We start from the raw sequence: 21,255 nt of genomic DNA on the forward strand, positions 1-21,255 counted from the left end.
TCTGTGTGTAGCCTCGGCTGTCCTGGAACTTGATGGCCACCTCCGCCTGGCTGTGAAGTGCATTTCAAACTACTAGACTGGTTAAACACTCTAACACCGCCAGTGCTGGAGACAACTCTCATAGATGTTGACAGGGTCTTTAGATTAACAGGAACTGTCGAGAGCATCTACATCTTTATCTGTCAGAAGTGGTGTATATATTTAAGTTACGGTCTGTATTACATAGAAATTCACCCACTACTTTTAGGTCACAGAGAAATGTTCACAAGAAGATCCATGTAGCACTGTGGGGTTAGTTGCTTTTAGGTTTTATTTTGTTTTGTTGAAGCATGTTGAAGCAGGGTCTTGGCATTAGGCCAGGCAGGCCTCACCATCAGACTCTTCCTGCTTAGCTGCCTTGCTTATTCTTGATGGAACTGAGAATCCGCACTCGGACATGCTACAGTGAGCATTTCTGGGAAAGACGATCACAAACACTGCTCAGTGAATACAGGCTACTACTTATGTAAGGCAGCATGTAAAAGGGACACGATCCAATCGAAGGTTATCTCCTTTAAATGCTGATAATTGTGGGCAAAATCTTCTCCACTAAAGGTTCTGCTGTTTCTATGTTGGTATGCAGTCAGGACTCACCATAGCACACCAGGAAAGGGCTCTACCACTGAGCTCCATCTCCACTCCAAGGAACATATGTCACTTCTACCATCCTGACACGTACTGGGCACAAGAAACCCTAACATACTTTTGCCACACTGACAAAAATAAACAGTATTTTCAATTTTATTTTCCTGGTCACTAATGAGGCCGTGCAGAACCTGGTCATCATGAATTATGATAGAAGAGGTAACTGTGGTTACAAACAGAGGGCCATAAAGAAGTAAAGGGTAACAGGGTGAGGGTGGGAAAGTGATGCCTTTGGGAAGGGTGAACGGCCAGCTCTTCCTTGGCTGAGAATACTCTCAAGACTCAACAGAGACTGAAGAGTCACGCTTCAGAACAACGCCTGCACACGTAACACTGTGTGTGTGAAGGTTTGCACACGCAACATTTTATATGGAAGAATGAGTAGCGAGAACAGTCGCAGGCCAGAGTTCAGAGAAGACAACAATGTCAAAGTTGAGGAGAAGAATTAGGAAAAAAGATACATAATTTGCAGATCAATGAAACTACTGAGCAATTAGTGAACAAAGAAAGTAATCAAAGATCTCCTCAACTCACATGATGCTTAATGATAAAATTATAATCATGTACAAAAAAACACAGGAAGAATACAAGTTCTCAGCAATGAACTCATTGTAAAACTTGAAACTGAAACACAGAACAGTTGGGGCACCTGAGAGGTCGCTGCTCTCAATTCGCCGGAGGTCGGAGTCAGCCCAGAAGAGCCTGCTCAGCTTGCTGTCGAGAGCCAAAGCGACGGGCTTACTCAGGCCACTGAAAAAGAGAACCTCCCGTTCTGTTCCATCCAAGGCAGCCCGTTCAATTTTGGGAGATCTTTCCTGAAGATTGGTAAAATACATATACCTACAGATAACAGGAGAAAATTAAAAATCACTGAAGAATCAGGGAAACACAATATTCTTGATAAGACAAATGCAGGAACATTTATGTACAACAGCTCATTGGAAGGACTCCTGCCTAACATGGGCAAGGCCTTGGGTTTGAACCCCAAAAACACAAACACAACTTTAAAAAAGATAAATGGAGGTTATGCTTTTAAATCTATTTTAAAATGTTCAGCTATCTGCAAACAAACAAAAATTATGTATAGAACTGAGTAGATCTGGTTAAATCTCTCTATCTCCTTACGGAAGTGTGTTACAGTGACCACACTCTGCTCCTTCTGTGGCACTCTGGGGTCTGCACTATGCAGTCAGTCACTCTTAGCAGGCAGTGTCCCAGGCAACAGTGTGCTGGAGCTTCTCACTGAAGCACAACTGAGAGTAGCTACCAGTTAACCTTTCTCTGGGTCCTCCTGCCCTGCCCTCTATTTTTTTTTAAAAAGGTCAAGAAATATATTATTATTTTTTTTTTCTTTTTTCTTTTTTCCGGAGCTGGGGACCGAACCCAGGGCCTTGCGCTTGCTAGGCAAGCGCTCTACCACTGAGCTAAATCCCCAACCCCATATTATTTTTAATAATAGTAACAAAGGGTACCAAGAAGTTTTCAAAAAGTTAAATTTTATAGATTAAAAAAAAAAATATCAATGGCCAGGGAGATCCAGGAACAAATTGTCAGTTATTCCTCTCGTTAACCTTTTTAATAACTAGAAATGAGACACACAGAGCACGTACAGGTTCCATCCTTTCCTGTGACTCGAGAAGGGATCCCTTTCCCGCTGACACCCCTGTCATCTACTCAGACGTATCTGAACACTGCACTGTTTACCAATGCAAAGCTCTGTTAGATGAAGGAAGACATTTGAGTCATTCACAGAGGAGCGGAAGGTCTAGTAATAACTACAGACTGAAGACAGTTAGGTAAGGCAAACTGGAAAGGAAGCATGCGCCTAAAGAGACACAGAGTGAGCAGAGGAATCCAGAGTGGGAGAATCCCATCTGCCTGGGCGTGGAGGAGTCAAGGGAGGCTACCCAGAAGGTGTGGCAGTGAAGTGGCCCTGGAGGTGTGGGTGGGATTTAGAAGTAAACCATGGAAGAACTCTGGGCAGTCCAGTCAGAGAAAGCAGTGAGAAGATGCAGGCAGGGCACGGAAACACTGAGTGGAGTTCTATGCACTGAGAGAGAAAGGAGGGTGAGGAGGCAACAGCGGCGGAGGCTCAGGCTGTGACTTTGAAACATACCCTTTCTCAGGGTTTACCACAATGGCTCGAGGTCTGTCTTGCTCGCCTTTTAGGACCACTCCAACTGATCGACCATCTAATCTCGTCACATCAATGACATTGGTAGCTTCACAGGTCCAATAGATGTAACGGCTATAAATATCAATGCTGAGATCATAGGGCTGTATTTCAAGGTTCTGATTTGGAACCGAGCTTACAACTACAGTAAAACCCTAAAGAAAAGAAAGAAACATACAAGTCAGATTCCACACCAGACAACCACAAGGCAATAAACACAATTCTTAATTTCTGTGATCACACATCAGAAGGGTATCTGGTCTTTGGAGACGTTCTTTAAAAACGGGTTTTTATGAGTGACGTACTTGCTTATTAACATGCATTTCAAATATGCCCTGGCTGCTTTAACCTGGAACAGAAGAGGGTGGTGGGGACAGACAGATAGGTCTAAGAATCTGACAAAGCCTTGATCAGAGAGGGCTTTCTCCCAGAACAACAAACAACTGTCGCTCCAATCGCAACCTAAAAATACATCTAGAGCAGTGGTCCCCAGCCAAGGGTGATGCTACTGCACCCACAGAACGACACAGATGTAGGAATGTGCTCAGATATTTTGATATCAAGATGTGGGAATCCTACTGGCTACTACTCGGTGAAGACCAGCAATGCTGCTAAACATGCTGCAGTCCATGGAGACATACCTCGTCTCCACAGCCGCACATAAGCGCGCACACGCATGCATGCACATGTGCGCACATGCACACTGCTTTACAGCTGTGGTTTTCCATACATTAGCTGCCTGCATGCTGGGACTACTGGCCTACATGGAGATGTTTGGCTACAAAATTAATAATAGTAATTATTATCATATGACTATTATTAACATAATTTTTTCTTACAAAGCCAACCAAAAGATTTATCTATTCTGCACAAATAAATTTTATTTCATTTACACTAGGATTCTAAGTTAATACAACCTTTTAAAAAGTTAATTTATTTGTCATGTCTGTAGCTGTATCATTTCTGTCTACCATTACTGGCCACTAGCACTGCCCTATGAGTACAAGGAATTGCTAAATGGTCCTCCACACCCTATTTATGATTCCCTCCTTGTTCTTTACCATTAGAAAGACACAGAAAAACTGAGTAATCTCATTTCCCTAAATCTTAACACATTCAAAATGTAACACCCAGTGGCTACTGTAATCCGAAGCTTACACTGACTGAGCCCAGAAAGGAAGGAAGAACGAAGTAGTATGGGAGTCCATGACTTGTGCATGGCACAAATGAGACTGCTAATATCATCAGTCTCATCCTACAATCCCCAAATATTTACCAAAAATACTGAATCAAATTGTTGGTGTTTTTAATTTTTACTAAGATCATGTTTCTTAATCAATGAGTCTTTTAAATAAAAGTTATTAGTGATGTAATTACTATCTATACAATCCCTACCATTAACAGGTTGAGGCTTTATGCCTTGCATTATGTTCAGTCAAAAAAGTCACTAAGATTTCTAGTGACTGACAGAGCTGGGAGGAACTAAGGCCTACTTGATTTCAAGACACATTTCTGCAAACAACAGGATAATGGAAAAATGGCACGAGCAGATGTAACCAGTGGTGAAAGTCACTAATGACCTCTTTCCCCTGATACAATGTGCAACCCAATGCCATTATCAGATAATAATGTCTCTAGAGTATAGTTACCTTCAGAAGGTAAAAATAAAAAAGTATGAGCCCCGGACTTCCATTTCCCCTGTAAGCAAAAGAAGCAGTGTGGATGGTTGGAACAATTTTAGTCAGCAGTGAACTCTAGCTTAAGCCTGAGTTACCTGGCCACCATCTTCTTGTGCCTTTCGTATCATGTTTTGTCGAGAGTCAATCCAGTAGAGCTGCTTGTCCAAAGGGTCATAATCAATGGCCCGGACGTTCCGAAGGCTGTGGATAGGAAGGATGATGTCAGGACTCTGTTGTTCATCAATCACCATGCGGTTGATGGCGCTCTTCTGACTGAAGAGCAGGAAGGTGGTAGGAGCTTTAAAAAGAAAAGAGCAAATCTAAAACACAGTGAGGGACGAGGGTCTTCATCAACCTCAAGGTTTGATGAGGCTGTTACATGACATGTATCTCCAATAGAAAGGAATGCCAAGGCTAAGAGAAGAACCCTTTGACATGCCTCCAGAAGCTTTCTTCACAGTGAGAAGGATCACCACTCGGATATCAAGCCCGCTGTAACTGTTTTGCGTGCCCTGCCTGCATCTTCTCACTGCTTTCTCTGACTGGACTGCCCAGAGTTCTTCCATGGTTTACTTCTAAATCCCACCCACACCTCCAGGGCCACTTCACTGCCACACCTTCTGGGTAGCCTCCCTTGACTCCTCCACGCCCAGGCAGATGGGATTCTCCCACTCTGGATTCCTCTGCTCACTCTGTGTCTCTTTAGGCGCACGCTTCCTTTCCAGTTTGCCTTACCTAACTGTCTTCAGTCTGTAGTTATTACTAGACCTTCCGCTCCTCTGTGAATGACTCAAATGTCTTCCTTCATCTAACAGAGCTTTGCATTGGTAAACAGTGCAGTGTTCAGATACGTCTGAGTAGATGACGGGGTGTCAGCGGGAAAGGGATCCCTTCTCGAGTCACAGGAAAGGATGGAACCTATACGTGCTCTGTGTGTCTCATTTCTAGTTATTAAAAAGGTTAACGAGAGGAATAACTGACAATTGGTTCCTGGATCTCTCTGGCCATTGATATTTTTTTTCCTTTTTTTTTTTTTTTATTTTATATATTTGAACACAGTATCACTGCTTTCAGGCACACCAGAAGAGGGCATCAGATCCCATAACATTTGGTTGTGAGCCACCATGTGGTTGCTGGGAATTGAACTCAGGGCCTCTGGAAGAGCAGTCAGTGCTCTTAACTGCCGAGCCATCTCTCCACCTCCTGGCCATTGATTTTTAATCATCTAGCCTATTTTTCTGTCTTGCAAAAATACTAGCCATCTTATTTTTAATGAATCATTTAATAAAGACATAAAAGGTTATAGATTAAAAAAGATTTTTAAAAGGGTTACAGATTTTGATTTGCAGAGGGAAAAAATGATCAAAAAAACTAATCATAGGGGGTTGGGGATTTAGCTCAGTGGTAGAGCGCTTGCCTTGGAAGCGCAAGGCCCTGGGTTCGGTCCCCAGCTCCGAAAAAAAGAACCAAAAAAAAACCCACTAATCATAGATCCTCATTCGGAATGTAGCTCAGTGAGAAAAGACTTGCCTAGCCTGCAAGTCCTGGGTTCAAGTCCCTCAATGCGGCTAAAAAAAAAATTTAGACACTTTAACACTATCTTCTATAATGTTAAAAACAAGTGTTAAGGTCGGATACCGTGGCTCAAGCCTCTAATCCGAGCACTCTGGAACTGAGGCAGAAGAGTCAGTGCAAACGTGAGGCTAAGCCAGTATGACACTGTCTAAAAACAGAGACCTCCACACGCACACATACAAAACAAAACAAAAACGGGTTGGAAAAACGGCTTAGTGATGGAAGAGTGCATGCTGCTCTTGTAGAGGATATGAGTTTAATTCCCAGCAGTCACATCGCAGATCACCCCAAACCAAGGAGACCCAACATTCCTTTGCAGTCTCCATGGGTACCAGGAATATATATGGCACGGATACACATGTTCAGGGAAACATTCATATATATAAAACAAAAATAAAAACCACACAAAACAACAATAAGTATTTTTAACTTCACCAAAAAATGTTCTGTTTCAATGGTAAGATGATAACCCAATTGATGAAGTGAGGAAGTGTGTCCCAAGACCACACTCCCCCATCCCAGAGACTGAGTCTCTCACTACTCTGTAGTCATCTCCAGTTCGGGAAAGCATCTGAGAAGTAGAGATAAGAGGCTAACAGTGATTTTTATGACCAGCCTGTGCCATATGATGAGGACCTATCTTCAAACCTACCCGACAAAAGGCATTAGAGAGTGTTACCACAACAGGAGACCTAGAAGGCATGTGAGAGTGTTACCACAACAGGAGACCTAGAAGTAATTTGAAATCCTAATATAGCCACTCCCCATTCCTGATGAAGGTAGTTTATCAGTACCAATTCTTTAATTTGCTATATTTTTCCCTATACATATATATTTACCACAAAATTTAATTTAAGGGGCTGGAGACACAGTTCACTGGTTGAGAGCTCTTGTTGCAGTACAAGATTCTGTCCCCAGCACCCAAATGGTGGCTTACGGCCTTCTGTAACTGTAATTCTAGGGGCTCTAACACCCCCTTCTCACCCCAGTGAGCACCAGGCACACCTGTGACAGACATACATGCAGGCAAACAGAGCAATTAGAAAAAAAAATCACATTAACATACTATGATATAATTGCCACTATCATACTATTTCCTTTGGGGAAACTACTAAGGAGAATTAATACCACCTGAATACAAGCACCCAGGGCACTGTGACAGCTGACCAACATAGAGATAGCCACAGAGCGTGGCACATAAAGAATGGAAGGGCTAGGCAAGGAAACAATTTGTATCGTGAATAGGACTGAAATAGATTGCACTGTGCTACTTAGGACCACATGCAATTTAAAACTTACCAATAATTTCTGGAATTTTCCATGTATTATTTCCAGATGGAGGCTGACTACAGGTAATGGAAACCAAAAGAAATGATGGTGGGACAGGGGTTGCTATAGTCTATACACATAAATTTGATGATACTTTATGTTCCTTGGTGTTCAGCCATTACCCAACTCAACAGACACATCCTTCTCAAGGATGCGGGCACAGGAAGCAATGGCAGAACTCCTCGCCTGACCCCTGATCTGCACAGTGCTGACTTATGGTTCTGGGCTCACTCACACTCATGGAAACAAAGGAACACATTGGCATTGAGAAAAACCCTGATAAGTGCAATATTGCATTTCTGTTAAGTTCTTCACTAGCTAAAGCCCACACCCAGTTTAGAAGACTCAGTACATAGCCACTCTATTAGAAATCTCCACCACACATTGACCTAACAACTTTGAGCAGTGTTAGTAGAGTTCTGCTCTAAGAACATACTTAGTGGCTGTAAAGTTGTCTCCCCACAAAAGATTACTTTTTGGCAACACTACTTTCTTAAGCTCCATTTGTATTAAAACTCTGGAAGACTTAGGAATTTTAGTTCTCAATTTTCCTGTGCGGGAAAACATTTGACTGGTTCCTAATGGGTTTTGTTGAGTGCTCTCCTCCAAGCCAGCTTGTAACCAGTACACAAGATTCCACAGTCATTGTAGATCTTATTCTAGAAATGTGCAGTGTGGTAAATAAAGCAGAGGCCAAATGGTATATGTCTGCAGTCCTAGCCACTCGGGAGTGTGAGAAAAACTGCTTAAGCCCAAAACATCAAAACTAGCCTGGGCTACATATTGTAACCTCTATCTCAAAATAAACAGAACTCAGTTAAATCTGTCTCTAAACAGATGCTTGTTAACAACAACAACAACAGGAAATCTACTCGAAGACGTGAATAGGCCTGCAGGTGCTCAGCAAGGCACCTGCCACTAGTTTTAATGGTACACATTCCATCTCCAGCACCAACTCCTTCAAGCTGTCCAAGACCTTCGGATGTTTGCCATGAAGCATGTCGATATGTGCAAACACAATAAACTCAAGTGTAATTTCTATTTTTAATTAAAAAATTAACAATTATAAATGTTGGAATATCTCTCATGAGCTGATAATTTGATTTTCTTACAGTCCATGCTTAAAGTGACACAACACATTTAAAAGTCTAAGTCCATCCTCCAATCCTCAACCACATTCTCACATCAGAAAGATCTTTAAAAATACAAAATAAAACAAACACACCTAAGCATGGCAGTACACTCCTGTAACACCAGGACTTGAGAAGCAGAGGCAGGAGAATCAGAAGTTCAAGACCTACTCTCAGCTGCATGGTGAACTTTAAGCCAGCCTTCCTAACTCCTGACTCAAAAAAAACCCAAAAAACCAAAAAAACAAAAAAACCCACCAACAAAACCCCACGAATTAGGCACTGGGTTCTCCTAGCCTTGCAGTCCCTCACTGAAGGTGACATGAAGAGGCTGGAGGTGTAAGCCAGAGGCATCCTTGGCTGTTTCCTGACAGCACGGGTAAGTTAAGGAAAGTAAGATAACCTGTAATTTAAAGGAAGGGGCTGCTCTTGAGGAAGAACAGAACCGTCTTCATGGCCAACTTGACCACATGTGACTGCCATCCATGGTACTAAAATACTGGATAGGGACAGATATCACTTCACTTTTGGAGCCATGCTATGTACCTTGGAGACTCAATCTGTCCAGAGGAAACCTCATTTCCCAGTTTACACAAGGTACCATAGGGCCACTTCTATAACAAAGACGGGATTGAGAAACCTGGCTTCTTTGTTTCATCCCCCAATGTCCTCACTCTCCAATACTAACCTCCTGGGTCACCTGTGGACATCCTCAAAGCTCACGTTCTCACCTCCTCAAGTCCTGACATAAATGCCACTTTAGTATAGATCTTTCTGACAACCCTATTAACCATGCATTCTCTGCCACCACATTTTCTTCCTCTTAATACTTCTGTATATTACTTATCACTATATAGCCCTCATACTTTCTCTCTCTCTCTCTCTTTTTCAATCTCAGTCCTCATACCTTCCTCTTAGCAGTTCTGGGAAAATACAAGGTTGGTGAAGGCAGGTACTTCTGTCTATTTCATTCATTTCCAATGAATTTTCCAATGGTTACAATAAGGCAAGTGCTTAATACATACTGAATGAAAGAATGAAAAGATTACGTAAAGAAATAAGCATTGAATGGCAACAAAGGCAGCCTTGTAGCCTTGATTTTGTAAATACAAGAAACAGGTATAAATGAAAAACTCCAACAGGCCACACATCACACAGAGTGCCATTTAATCCCTATATTATCATTTTACAGATAAGGAAGTTGTAGCTTAGAAAAGTTAAAGGTTTCTCAAGACTGTTAAAGCTACTAAGTAGGAGGCCACACATTCACCAGAGCCACCCATTTCTTCATTTATTTTACTTAACAATAATCCTGAGTGCCCACCGCATACCAGAAGCAATAGTCTAGGCACTGCAGATACATTAGCAATGAAAACAGGAACAAAGCCACTGCTTCAAAGGCTCCACAGTAAGCACTAACAGAGCAAAGGAAGTTACAATGTGTAAACAGTGGAGTTCTCCATCACATTACACACAGCCAACAGTGAGTGCTATGGAAAGGAAGCAGCGGGACCCTGGTACTGACACTGGTAAAAGGAGGTTTTCCACAGTAAGCGCTGCAGACTGTCTTGCTATGCAGGTCAAAATTAAGCAAAGACAAGAAGGATGGCCATGGAAAGTTTTGCAAAAAGACCATTCAAGCATATTATGAAGTAAGAGCTATGCTCATGTTGGGCCTTGAAGGCCTTGCAAGAGCCAGGGTTTTTACTCTGCATGAGCTTGAGTGCCGTCACACTTGCGCCCAGAAATAAGCTGGTCTGACTTTTAAAATCAGTAAGATGTATATGATGTGGGAATACTTTTGAAAGTAACAACTTTCAAAAGTGTATTAAGCTCTTCCTAGTACACGAAACCTAATACAACTACATGCAAATATTAAGTGGTACTCAAGAAGAGCACGCGAGAAGCCTTGAAGCACTGCTGATTGTACCAGATAGTCAACCAACTAAGGGCCGTAAGCACTGACCACACCCACACCCCCGGGGTCAGTCACCAACCAACCAACCAACCAACCAACCAACCAACCCACTAACCAACCAACCCACTAACCCACGGGGCATGTGCACAGTGAGCTCAGGAAGCCTTCTCGTGTTACTGCCAGCTCCATTCCCTAACGGTTCTCCCTCCATCCTCTCCTTGCACCCAAAGCTGAAGCTGTTGAGAGATGCCCACTGTGATGCTTACTCCCTCCTCCCTTCCCTTCCCTGACTCACCGCTCGGCTCCTCAACTTGTCCTTCACCACCACTCCCCGAAACTGTCCTCATGCTCACTCAGACCACCTCTGGCCAACATGGATGCAAACCATCTAAAGGGTAAATTCTACTTTTCAGCCCTCACCTAGCCTCTCAGCAGCTGTCGACAGCTACTCTCTTCTTTGGCACCTCAATGCTGTCTGCTGTGATTGCCTTTCTGGCTGTGCCAATTCTCAGTGCCCTCTGCAAACCTGTCTTCCTGAACCAGTTATTTGGGCTGCCAGGTCCCGCCTTACTCTCCACAAGGAATTAAAAACTACGGCGCATAACCCAAACCTGGTCTGGTGCCCTTCTCTGTAATGCTGTCTGTGGCTGCTGTCATGCTACAGCGGACAGAGCTGGACGGAGCCGGGTAGGGATAACAGAGCCCACACATCTCGTGTCTAAAACCTGCTACCTGGAGCCCAGCGCTCCTTTCCAGGTAGGGAACCTCATGTAAACACCTCAGCTCTAAAACACACACCTCAGCCTTCCCACTGCCTTCTGGTAGTGTGCTGACACCGACGCTGATGCCAGCTTGGAAACCATCTTTGCCTTGCTCCATTTCTCTGCTTCCCTCCACTACTCACTTCAAACATTCTCACTAACTCTAAAGCACACCCAGAGGCCTGAGCATCTCTCCATCACAACCATCACCGCCACACTGCGGTCCAAGTTTCCCCAGAGTCACACCGCTTTTCACCCATTCTGACAGCAACTCTATGGCTATTACTCACATTTTTAAAATGAGAAAAATTAAGGGTTAAAAAAATTGTTTGGGGTAGACTGGAGAGATAGCCCAGCAGTTAAAAGCGCTCATTGTCTGCTAATCCAGGTTCAATTCCAATATTCACAAGGCCAACTCATAACTGTCTGTAACTCCAGTTTCAGGAGATCTGACGCCCTCACAAAGATAAATATGCAAGCAAAACACCAATGCATAAAAAAGTTTAAAAAGTTAATCATAACAGTGTAATATTTTTAAAAAGTAACTGCAAAAAGAAAAAATACGATTCTTTTTTTGTGTGGGAGTCTCTAAAGCAAAACTGCTTAATCATAACCTGTGTTCTTTGTTCACACCTGAGCTGATTTCTCAAAAGAGTACATCCTTCTCTATAGGATACACTTTTTTCAGGTAATGACAATGTAATTTCACTAATTAATTATATTTAAAATCTTACACTAAGCTGCTACTTTCTGACAGTTTCCTGTCTCCCAAGACTCTTCCTGACCTGATGTCCATATATCTTTTGACCATTTGCTAATTTTCTTATCCAACTCTCAAGACATGGACGTCTACATATACTTAAGCCATACACCAGGTTTTCCATAGCCAACAATGCTGTAACTTTTTTTTGTTAGCACTGTGTTCATTTTTTTAAAGAATTATTTATTTTATGTATGGGAGAACATTGTAGTTCTCTTCAGATACACAGAAGAGAGCATTAAATCCAATTACAGATGGTTGTGAGCCACCATGTGGTTGCTAGGATTTGAACTCAGGACCTCTGGAAGAACAGTCAGTGCTCTTAACCTCTGAGCCATCTCTCCAGCCCCCCTGTGTACTCATTTTTAATGTGAAATTTTTGTCAGTTTTTAAAAAGATATTGTAGAGTGTGGTGGTTTGAGTAGGAATGGCCTCCGGTGGCTCACAGATTTGAATGCTTGGTCACTGGCAGGAGTACTATTAGGAGATGTGCCTTTGTTGGAGGAAGTGTGTCATTGTAGGGGTGGGCTATGAGGTTTCGAAGGTTCAAGCCAGGCCCAGTGTCACTCTCTTCTTGTTGCCTATGGATCTGGCTGTAGAATTCTCAACTCCTCCAGCACCATGTCTGCCTGCATGATACCACACTTCCTGCAAGGATAAGAATGGGCTGAACCTCTGAACCATAAGCCAGCTGCAACTAAATGTTATCCTTTATAGAGTTGCCTTAGTCACGGTATCTCTTCACAGCAACAGAACTTGGACTAAAACATCGGGATACCCTTCTCTCTCATCATTTCAAACTCTGGGCCCAGGCAAGATGAAAAGACCTAGAATCAAGCAGTGACGGCACACATGGGCACTGGTCCCACCTGTCAACCACTGCTTCATCCTGGGTTTAACTTCTTCATGAGCATTGTCTGTATGGCTTCATGCACAATTAAAATATTATTTGTCCTGTGTTATGTATTTCAAAGAAATATATTAGAATTTTCTTTGTTCTATTGTATGTACTGCTCTTCCGTATGACTAAATAAGCATTCTGTATGAATACTGGCATGCTTCTCTGACACTACACATTTTTTACTAAATACTTAAGCTCAAGAGTAAAAGACAACTCTTGTATAAATTAAATTGCTATCATGAATTAAGCAGCAAAACCTGGTGTATCTCCCCAGTCTTACCTTTTTAATTATACAATGTTTTACTCTTTAAAAAAAATTTTTAAGCATTCTCAAAACATTGCTTTGTCTTCTAATTCCAGCTGCCCCTGGAGAATGCTGTAACTTACCACTACAGGTCCTGTTGTCAGCATTCAGGGAGTAGTGGGCAGGGCATCCACACACAAAACCTCCAACAGGCACAGCCAAGCAAAGGTGGGAGCAGTGCCCGTTGCTGGAGGCACATTCATTCCACCCTGCCTGCCGGGAAGAGTGAAAGACTAGGATGTCCATCACATAATCCAAATGGCCCTGGATGATGGTGCGGTTTTGGCCACTGGTTTTGTTGGCACGTTCAATGCTGCGTCGGCTCCAGTCTGTCCAGTAGATGTAATCTTGGTACTGAGTTAAGCCAAAAGGATGAGGCAAGTCATCTGCTATAACTTCACGGTTGAGTCCTATTTTGGGAAAGTCAGTAGACAAGGGAGAGGCGTAAGCGTGTGAGGAACAAGTATCTTTTTGGGGGAAAAAAAGGTGGCATAAGAAACATTAAATTTGTAAGCAATTTAAAATAGAACACTTTATTTAAAAGCAATTCTAAAACCAGATAAGACCTCTGAAACTAGTCCATCTTAATCTGCTCCATGCCTAAAACTCATCTTTCTTTATACATCACTAGGTTTCTTTAAACTCCTATGATCTATTTTGATTTTGGTTTTATTTCCTCTGCATGAGGACTTACAATTCAGTATTTCATTCTCCCTTCCACAAAAAGATGGGGGGGGGGGGAATACATGTGCACATGAGTATCCTCTTCATAAATATCAGTACAGATCCAATAGTAATAAAACTGCATACTATATAAATAAATAACTCTAAGTCACCAGGCGACTATTAATAATAATAAAAAGGTGCAATTCTAGAATAGCTGCCAACACAAAGTGTCAGCCACAGCATCGAAACAAGGATGAGTGGCAGCCACTGACTTTACATAAATCACCTAGAAAAAAAAATCTAGTGACGTTTACCGAGCATATTTGAAGATTCTATTAAGTTAGTGTCCAGGTCTGTCCAGTAAAGCCGCCTCTTAGCATAGTCGATGGTAAGGCCATTTGCTCGACCCACATTTGGAACTAATGTAGTGCGTTCACTTCCATCCATAGCCGCTCTGTCAATCTTAGGCTTCCCTCCCCACTCAGTCCAATACATAAATCTGGATTCAAAACAGTAGAAATTTAACAGTTCAGCTTGATTTTCTGGAGAAAGAGATCATATTCATGTATAGTAACTGAATAAACTTGGAAACTTTATAGTAAGTCAAGTAAGTGGATAAAAAGTCATGGCTACGTTTCTTCAAGCTCTAGTCATTCCAACTAATTGTGCCCTGAGCTCCCACAGAGGTGTGGTCACGCAGCTCTCCTTAGCATGTCAATCAGACTGTGCTACCCAGGCCAGGAATTAGAGACAAACAATGACTTCTTTACTGCAGCATTAACATTTATAAAACTAGCACCAAAAAAAGGATTAATGATCCAGTCGAAGAATCTGGTTTACTTTACTAAAATATCTTTCTATATTTCTGAGTGAAAGCAACTTCAAATTTTTAAATACTGATTTACCTTCCAACTTATATAAATCAACTTTCTTCAAAAAGAAGCTGTAAAAGTATACTAATGTAAAAATAAACAGTGGTTTTTGAAAGGCTCACGTTAAAGGCAAAGTCAGAAAATATATTTGGTTATACAGTTCAAGAAAACACACTACACAAATATGCACAATGTATACCATCCTAGTATGTTGGCTGAGCAATTAATACAATACTAATATCCTTATGACATTTAAAATTCTCATCTACTTACACCTTACTTTTCTGAAGATTCACTTTAATCTTAATGCTCCATAGGGCTTTTTATATATGGAAGGCCAAAACAGTGAAGAAGTATGAAATCTCTCATCTCATGTTTCCAAGCCAGTTAAATGGCACAGCTAGAACTAGAACCTCACTCTTAACCAAGTACCTCCCCAGCTAAGCTGGTCAGCTGCTAGTGCTTAGCACTGAGCCTGGGGAAATCACTCCACACACTGGCTCCCATGAAATGCTTAAGGACAGACACTCACTCAACAGCCTGCCAACTGACAGTTCACTTGGTAGCAATTTATCTGCTATGAAAATTAGAGTTGTTTGCATTTGTTCTTGTCAGTTTAAAGCCATGTGCACACTACTGCAATCCAAAGAGAAACAACTATGACGGGGCAACCTATACTAGAGTCCTTAGTTGTTAGCACTGAATTTTTCTGACTGGCATGTAGTGCTTAAAGCAAAGATCACCACAATCCCACCTCAGTTTCTGTACACAAAGACACTGTCCTTCACAAGGCCCCCCCACTAGATGAACAAAGATCTAATAGTGGACTTGATGTGAGGATTCCACTAGAAACTATGTTCTTAATTTTCAGATATCTCAGCTCCTACATGAAACCTGCTCAACTCCTGTAATAAAGACCTAACCCTGAAAGAAGTGTGCTGTAATGAACAGGTCAGTTAGTCTATTACATAACACCACGATTTCCTAAGTTTACAATAAAGACTAATTGCCCACTTTAAAATTAATAGGTATCCTTAAATGCAACTTTGGGGCAAGGTTTTGGGTTTGATTACAGAGAGAGAGAGAGAGAGAGAGAGAGAGAAGACACACACACAGATTAAAAAATGAATGGCACTTTTTAAAATACATAATCATCTACCCCTCTACCTGTGGGGATACATTCTAATACACTGCCCCCTCGATTCTGTATATATCTGAAAGTACAATACTAACAAACCCTATATAAGCTATGTTGTTTTTCTATACTCACCTGTGATAAAGGTTAATGTGGCCCCCAAGGACTAGCAACTAATAAAAAATAGGAAAAACACATAGCATAATAAAAGCAATCTCAAACTCATGATCTTCTCACCTCTTGAATGCTTTACCTAATTATTTCTAGACCCCTGGGAACCAGAACTGTGGAACGCAGAACCAGAACTTGGGAGTGGGGGTCCACACTAGCTGTTTCTCAGTATGGAACACTGCTATAGAGGGTTTCCAGTAGAGGTCGGGACTCCACGTACTGAAGGGGTCTGAGCGAGAGCAAGCAAGCGTACAATGATGATAACAACACTGTTCACGCAGTATGTTAAAGCTGACCGATGAATACTTTATTATGAAATCTATCTCACTTTCTTTAGCGAATGTTATTATAGTGAAGTAAATTTTAGTAATGAACTATTATTAAACGGCAAACTATGAACGGCCTGGGTTCATTTGGTTTTGAGGTAAGTTGTTAATCTGTAGCTGGCTTGAACTCATGATGTAATAGGGCTGTTCTTGAACTCCCAGGAATGTTTCTGCCTCAGCATGCCAGGTGCTGGTCCTACAAGTATGAGCCTCTATGCCCCGCAATACCTGGTTTTAAAATGAATCTTTCCTATAATTTAGTTGTCACATTATTAATAAACATTAAGACATCGAGGATGTAATCATAACCACTGTGTGATGAAGCTATAAAGAATACATACATAAAGCTATTTACCCTTCAGCAGGATCCAATGCCAGAGCTCGGGGACTGTCAAGGTCTTTCCATACCAAAACCTGTCGGTGCTGTCCATCCAACTTTGACACCTCAATGCGATTTGTTCCTGTGTCTGCCCAGTATAAGTTCTTCCCAAGCCAGTCCACTGCCATGCCTTCTGGGTAATCTAAGCCGAACTCTACCACATGTTCCAGTGCACTGCCATTCATAAAAGCTCTGCTAATAGTCTGCAAAAATAAAATTTGCAACTAAGACACATGGTTTAAAGTTAAAAAGGTTATTCAGAAGTCTGGACTTTATTGGTGGTACAAAGATAGAGAAGTGACAATTTTTAATAAATATAACTGTAATTAAGCTACTTCAGGGGAAAACTTCTAAAATGAAGAATCAAAAATTTTTCCTATTAAGGCAATGAGATGAGATGCCTCGTTCGCATACACGTGTGTGTGTGTGTGTGTGTGTGTGTGTGTTTATTTTTTCTTGTCTGGTGTGTTGTGTATACACTGGGTATACACAAGTCAGAGACTAACACTGGGTGTCTTCCTCCATTGTTTGTCACTATATTCTTCAAAGACAGGGTCTCTCACTGCACCAGAAGCTCACTGTTTGAGCTACACTGACAAGCAAGTGAGCTCTTGGGATCTCCTATCTCCACTCCTCAACACTGGAGTTCCAGACATACATAGCCTTTTACATGGGTATTAGGGGTTTGAACTCAGGTCATCACATACACATTCTTACCACCCATGGAGCCGTCTCCCCAAAATGAGTTTTCTTTGGAAATTTCTAGGTAATCTAGTGAATAAGAAGGGACCAAAATGCTATAAAGCTTACTGGTAGTCCACTTTCTGAAGACACCTGAAATTACCCTAGGCCACTGTGTCAATTCAGATCTTAGCCGCCTCTAAGCTCATAAAACAAACAGAACCAATTTTTATATCATCATTATGGTTTTGAACCCCATAAATTTTAAAGGTTCGTAATAGATGTTAGTAGTAGCCTTACAAGTTCTAGGCCAAGTTGTATATAAGTGGCACGTATCTGCAGATACTCTCATTTAACACAAGAGTCCTGCAAGATGGGAGATCACTCAGCTAAGCCCAAGGTTTATTTTCACCCCCCACACACTCAATTAGTGGACTTTCTTAAATACCACTAGAATCGAACTACCTGGCCGCAACATTTCATGTTCTTTGCAAGTTATAAGTGCATAACAGTTATCAGAAATAAAGCCATGATCTAAAAGACTATCATCCAGATTTTAGTCAAGCGTTTCTCTCACTTTCTCAGTAAGCTTCTCAATATTAAAGCTAGAAAAAAGAAAACACAGGATGCTGTAATTCACACTCAGGACTCTCCACCACAGCTTATATAGGCCTCTATGAGTGATGCACCTCTGTGTGTGCAGCACGACACTGTAATTGAAGGTCTCCCTGTCAGCCCCTGCATTAGCACTTCAAGCTTCGTCACTAACCTTCAGGGATATATCGGTCCAGTAAATTCTGTTGTCTGTGACATCAAAATCCAAAGCAGAAGCTTCTTTGACACCCGTGAGAGGAATGGCCACATTGTTGTTGTTTGTTTCCAAAGAGATGCGTCTTATATCTGCTCTCCGTGAGAACAGAAGGAAAGCCTCAGGAACAATGCATGTCTTCATGTCACTAATGAGCTCAAAGCCAATGGGACAGGCACATCGAAGTCCCTGAGGCCTGTAGAGGCAAAGATGGCTACATCCTCCATTCTCCTCAGCACAGGGGTTAGAACCTAAAAGAAAATATGTTACAAAAATACAGAAAAGCACACACATTGACAAAATCAACACATATTCACATTTAGTTCATAAGGATATGACTGTGTTAGTCCTAACCTAGTTCCAACTCTATTTTTATAAACAAGCAGTATCAGGATTACTCGTGAGAAAAATACCAGCAAACCTTTTGTACCTACAGTAAGCTGTAAACTAAGGTGAGATATATATATATATATATATATATATATATATATATATATATATATCTCACAATGAGTTCCTTTGACAAAACTGGCTGCCTATGGATCTACACGCAGCAGACCACACTGTGACGTCAGCATATGAGGCAGGTATAGTAAAGATGATTTTAAATTGATTCAAGCATCAACGATTCACCTTACACTCTGCTGCTTCTCGTCATCTTTTCTAGGTCTAGATGTACTCAGAGACTCTGGGGCGACTCACCAATGACTCTGTGAACGCTTGTGGCCTTCAGTCCCATGAGGTCTGGCAGCTGGTCTATTATGACCTCCCTCTCTGCACTCCGCTTGTGCACTCTCTCGATGCTCCGCCTCTGCCAGTCAGTCCAGTAAACATAGTCGCCCAGCAAGGTAAACCCAAATATGTGAGGGATCTTGTCTTCCACCAGCACTCGCCTCCCAGTGCCATCAGTATTCATAACCTTCAGGTTTGAGATGGGAGAGGAGGTGGAGGAGATCTAGGTCAGAACCCTTGAATGTGAGTAAAGTGGAAACTCCCACCATCTATTGCATGAAAACTCCAAGTCTCAAAAGTGCTGCTAAGACAGTGTCACAAAACACACCATGATTTAGTGATAATTATTTCAAATATTCACCTTACATTCATATTTGACCTCTTTTTCTAATTTCTTATTATCCTTCCTTTAAAATTTTTCTGGTAAGCTTAGATTTAATATGAGAAACTCTTCTGCTAAATGACTCAAAATTAAACATAAATTATCATTAAGTTTGCATGTGTTTCAGATTATAAAGTATAAACACTATTTTGTTTCACAACATTGTTTTTCATCCTTTCAAAGGACTGCTTTTAAGGAATGTTTTAATGTAGTTTCAAAGGAAACTAAGGTTCATTAAAGTCATACACCACTTGTAAAGAGTTGGTATCTTTAATTCTGTTATATAAGTAACAACCACCACCAAAAGTTTAATAAAGTGGAAAGATACCTCGTCAGTCCCTCCTGTGAGGTCTGCTGTACCTGGAGCTGCAATCTGTATGTGCACATACATGTACATGTGCACATACATGTCGAGATCAGGGCTATACTCCTTCTTCCCAATTTCACAAGAGCAATGTTAATGAATCCAGCCTTGCATTTGTGGCAATCTGTACTAATCTTGTTTTGAAAGATTGAGAACGCTTCCTACTGTTTAATTCTCTAAGAGTATTGCTACAGTTTTAAGTGGACTGTGTCCTAGGAGAATCAGTCTTCAGATACCTTATGCTGGTACTGAACATACGGACATGTGAACAACGTCTACCTCAACAAACCTTAAGAGGCATCAGAGAGAATCTCACATGAAAATATTAACTTTTTAATCCAGGAAGAAATACTGCATGTAAGGGGCTGAGCATATAGCTCAGTTGATGTATTATCTGTCCAGCACACAGGAAACCCCAAGTTCAATCCCCAGCACCTCAAAAACAAAAACAAAAACAAAACCAGGAAGAGGCACAATGCTGCACATGCCCACAAGATTAACACTGGGACAGGAAGGGAGAGGCCGAGACTAGGGAAGGACTTGGAGGCCAGCACAGGGAGGGTAGGCAGGGAAGGTAAGGTGACAGGGTATCCTAGTAAGTCAGCACTGTTAGTGTCCAGATGGGCAACCAGATGTTGTCTTCTCTACCATCCCTAAAAGCTCACACACGTTTGCCCAATTTCCATCAAAGAAACCTGGCACTCAGAAACTGTTGTGTGTCCCTGTATTGTCACTTACAAGTTTCAATAATATTGAATATACAGCTAATGGAAGATTATATTCATTTTTCTATCAGATATAAAGAGATTATTAGGCAACTATTTATAACAGTAACAATGTTTTCTAAAGATCAAAAACTAAACACTATTCCATATCCTTCATGAAACACTTATTAAAGTTAACAATTAATTTGAAAAAGACTGTTTTGAATATTCATGTTTTCTTGCAATAAGTCATTCTTAAGATAAACTTTATGTGTAAGGAAGATTCTCGTTTTTATTTTGTGGTCTGTACATCTGTTCCTGGGTGAGTAGATGAGCATGCATGCGAGTGCGAACGGAGAACAGAAGAGGGTGGGGGACTCTCTAGAACTGGAGTTATTGGCAGCTATAAGCTGCCCATTGTGAGCAAACCAAACTCTGGTTCTCTACAAGAGACAAATGCTTTTACCTGCTGAGTTACCTTCCTATTTTAGGTAAAAAAAATAAATAAATAAATAAACAGTGAGAAGGGGCCAGTTATTTGTGTCTAACTTGAATGTGTGCTCTAGCAGGAGCCTCAAACTCCTTCTACAGTCACTATTCAAGGACCAAACACTTCAGTAATGTTAAGTGGCCTTTAAACTGGGGATATGATGAAATGAAACTTCTATTATAAATAAGGCAAAGCACGAGAAACTATCCTGTCTGTATGCCTGACTTTTTTTTTTTTTGACACAAAACTTAATTTAATAGAAATTTTGTTTGTAGTTCTTACACTCTCAGTGTGAGCTGTGCTAGAACTGGCTGCCCCACCAGTGGCCCAG

The 21,255-nt window shown here is 41.4% G+C and overlaps 1 protein-coding gene across 3 annotated transcripts in view; it reads right to left on the bottom strand.

Moving 5' to 3' along the window:
• Lrp6 (LDL receptor related protein 6) overlaps positions 1-21,255 on the bottom strand; it is a 133,780-nt gene that overhangs the window by 25,174 nt on the left and 87,351 nt on the right. For all 3 annotated transcript variants that reach the window (XM_039107695.2, NM_001107892.1, NM_001401820.1), the window contains 8 exons: positions 18,955-19,171; positions 18,214-18,503; positions 16,740-16,966; positions 14,195-14,379; positions 13,298-13,624; positions 4,632-4,834; positions 2,801-3,012; positions 1,334-1,524 (listed from right to left, as the gene is read on the bottom strand). In XM_039107695.2, coding sequence (XP_038963623.1) covers positions 1,334-1,524; positions 2,801-3,012; positions 4,632-4,834; positions 13,298-13,624; positions 14,195-14,379; positions 16,740-16,966; positions 18,214-18,503; positions 18,955-19,171 — 1,852 coding nt within the window. The remainder of the gene's footprint in view (positions 1-1,333; positions 1,525-2,800; positions 3,013-4,631; positions 4,835-13,297; positions 13,625-14,194; positions 14,380-16,739; positions 16,967-18,213; positions 18,504-18,954; positions 19,172-21,255) is intronic.

Source organism: Rattus norvegicus, chromosome 4 (assembly GCF_036323735.1).
Source record: "Rattus norvegicus strain BN/NHsdMcwi chromosome 4, GRCr8, whole genome shotgun sequence".
NCBI lineage: Eukaryota > Metazoa > Chordata > Mammalia > Rodentia > Muridae > Rattus > Rattus norvegicus.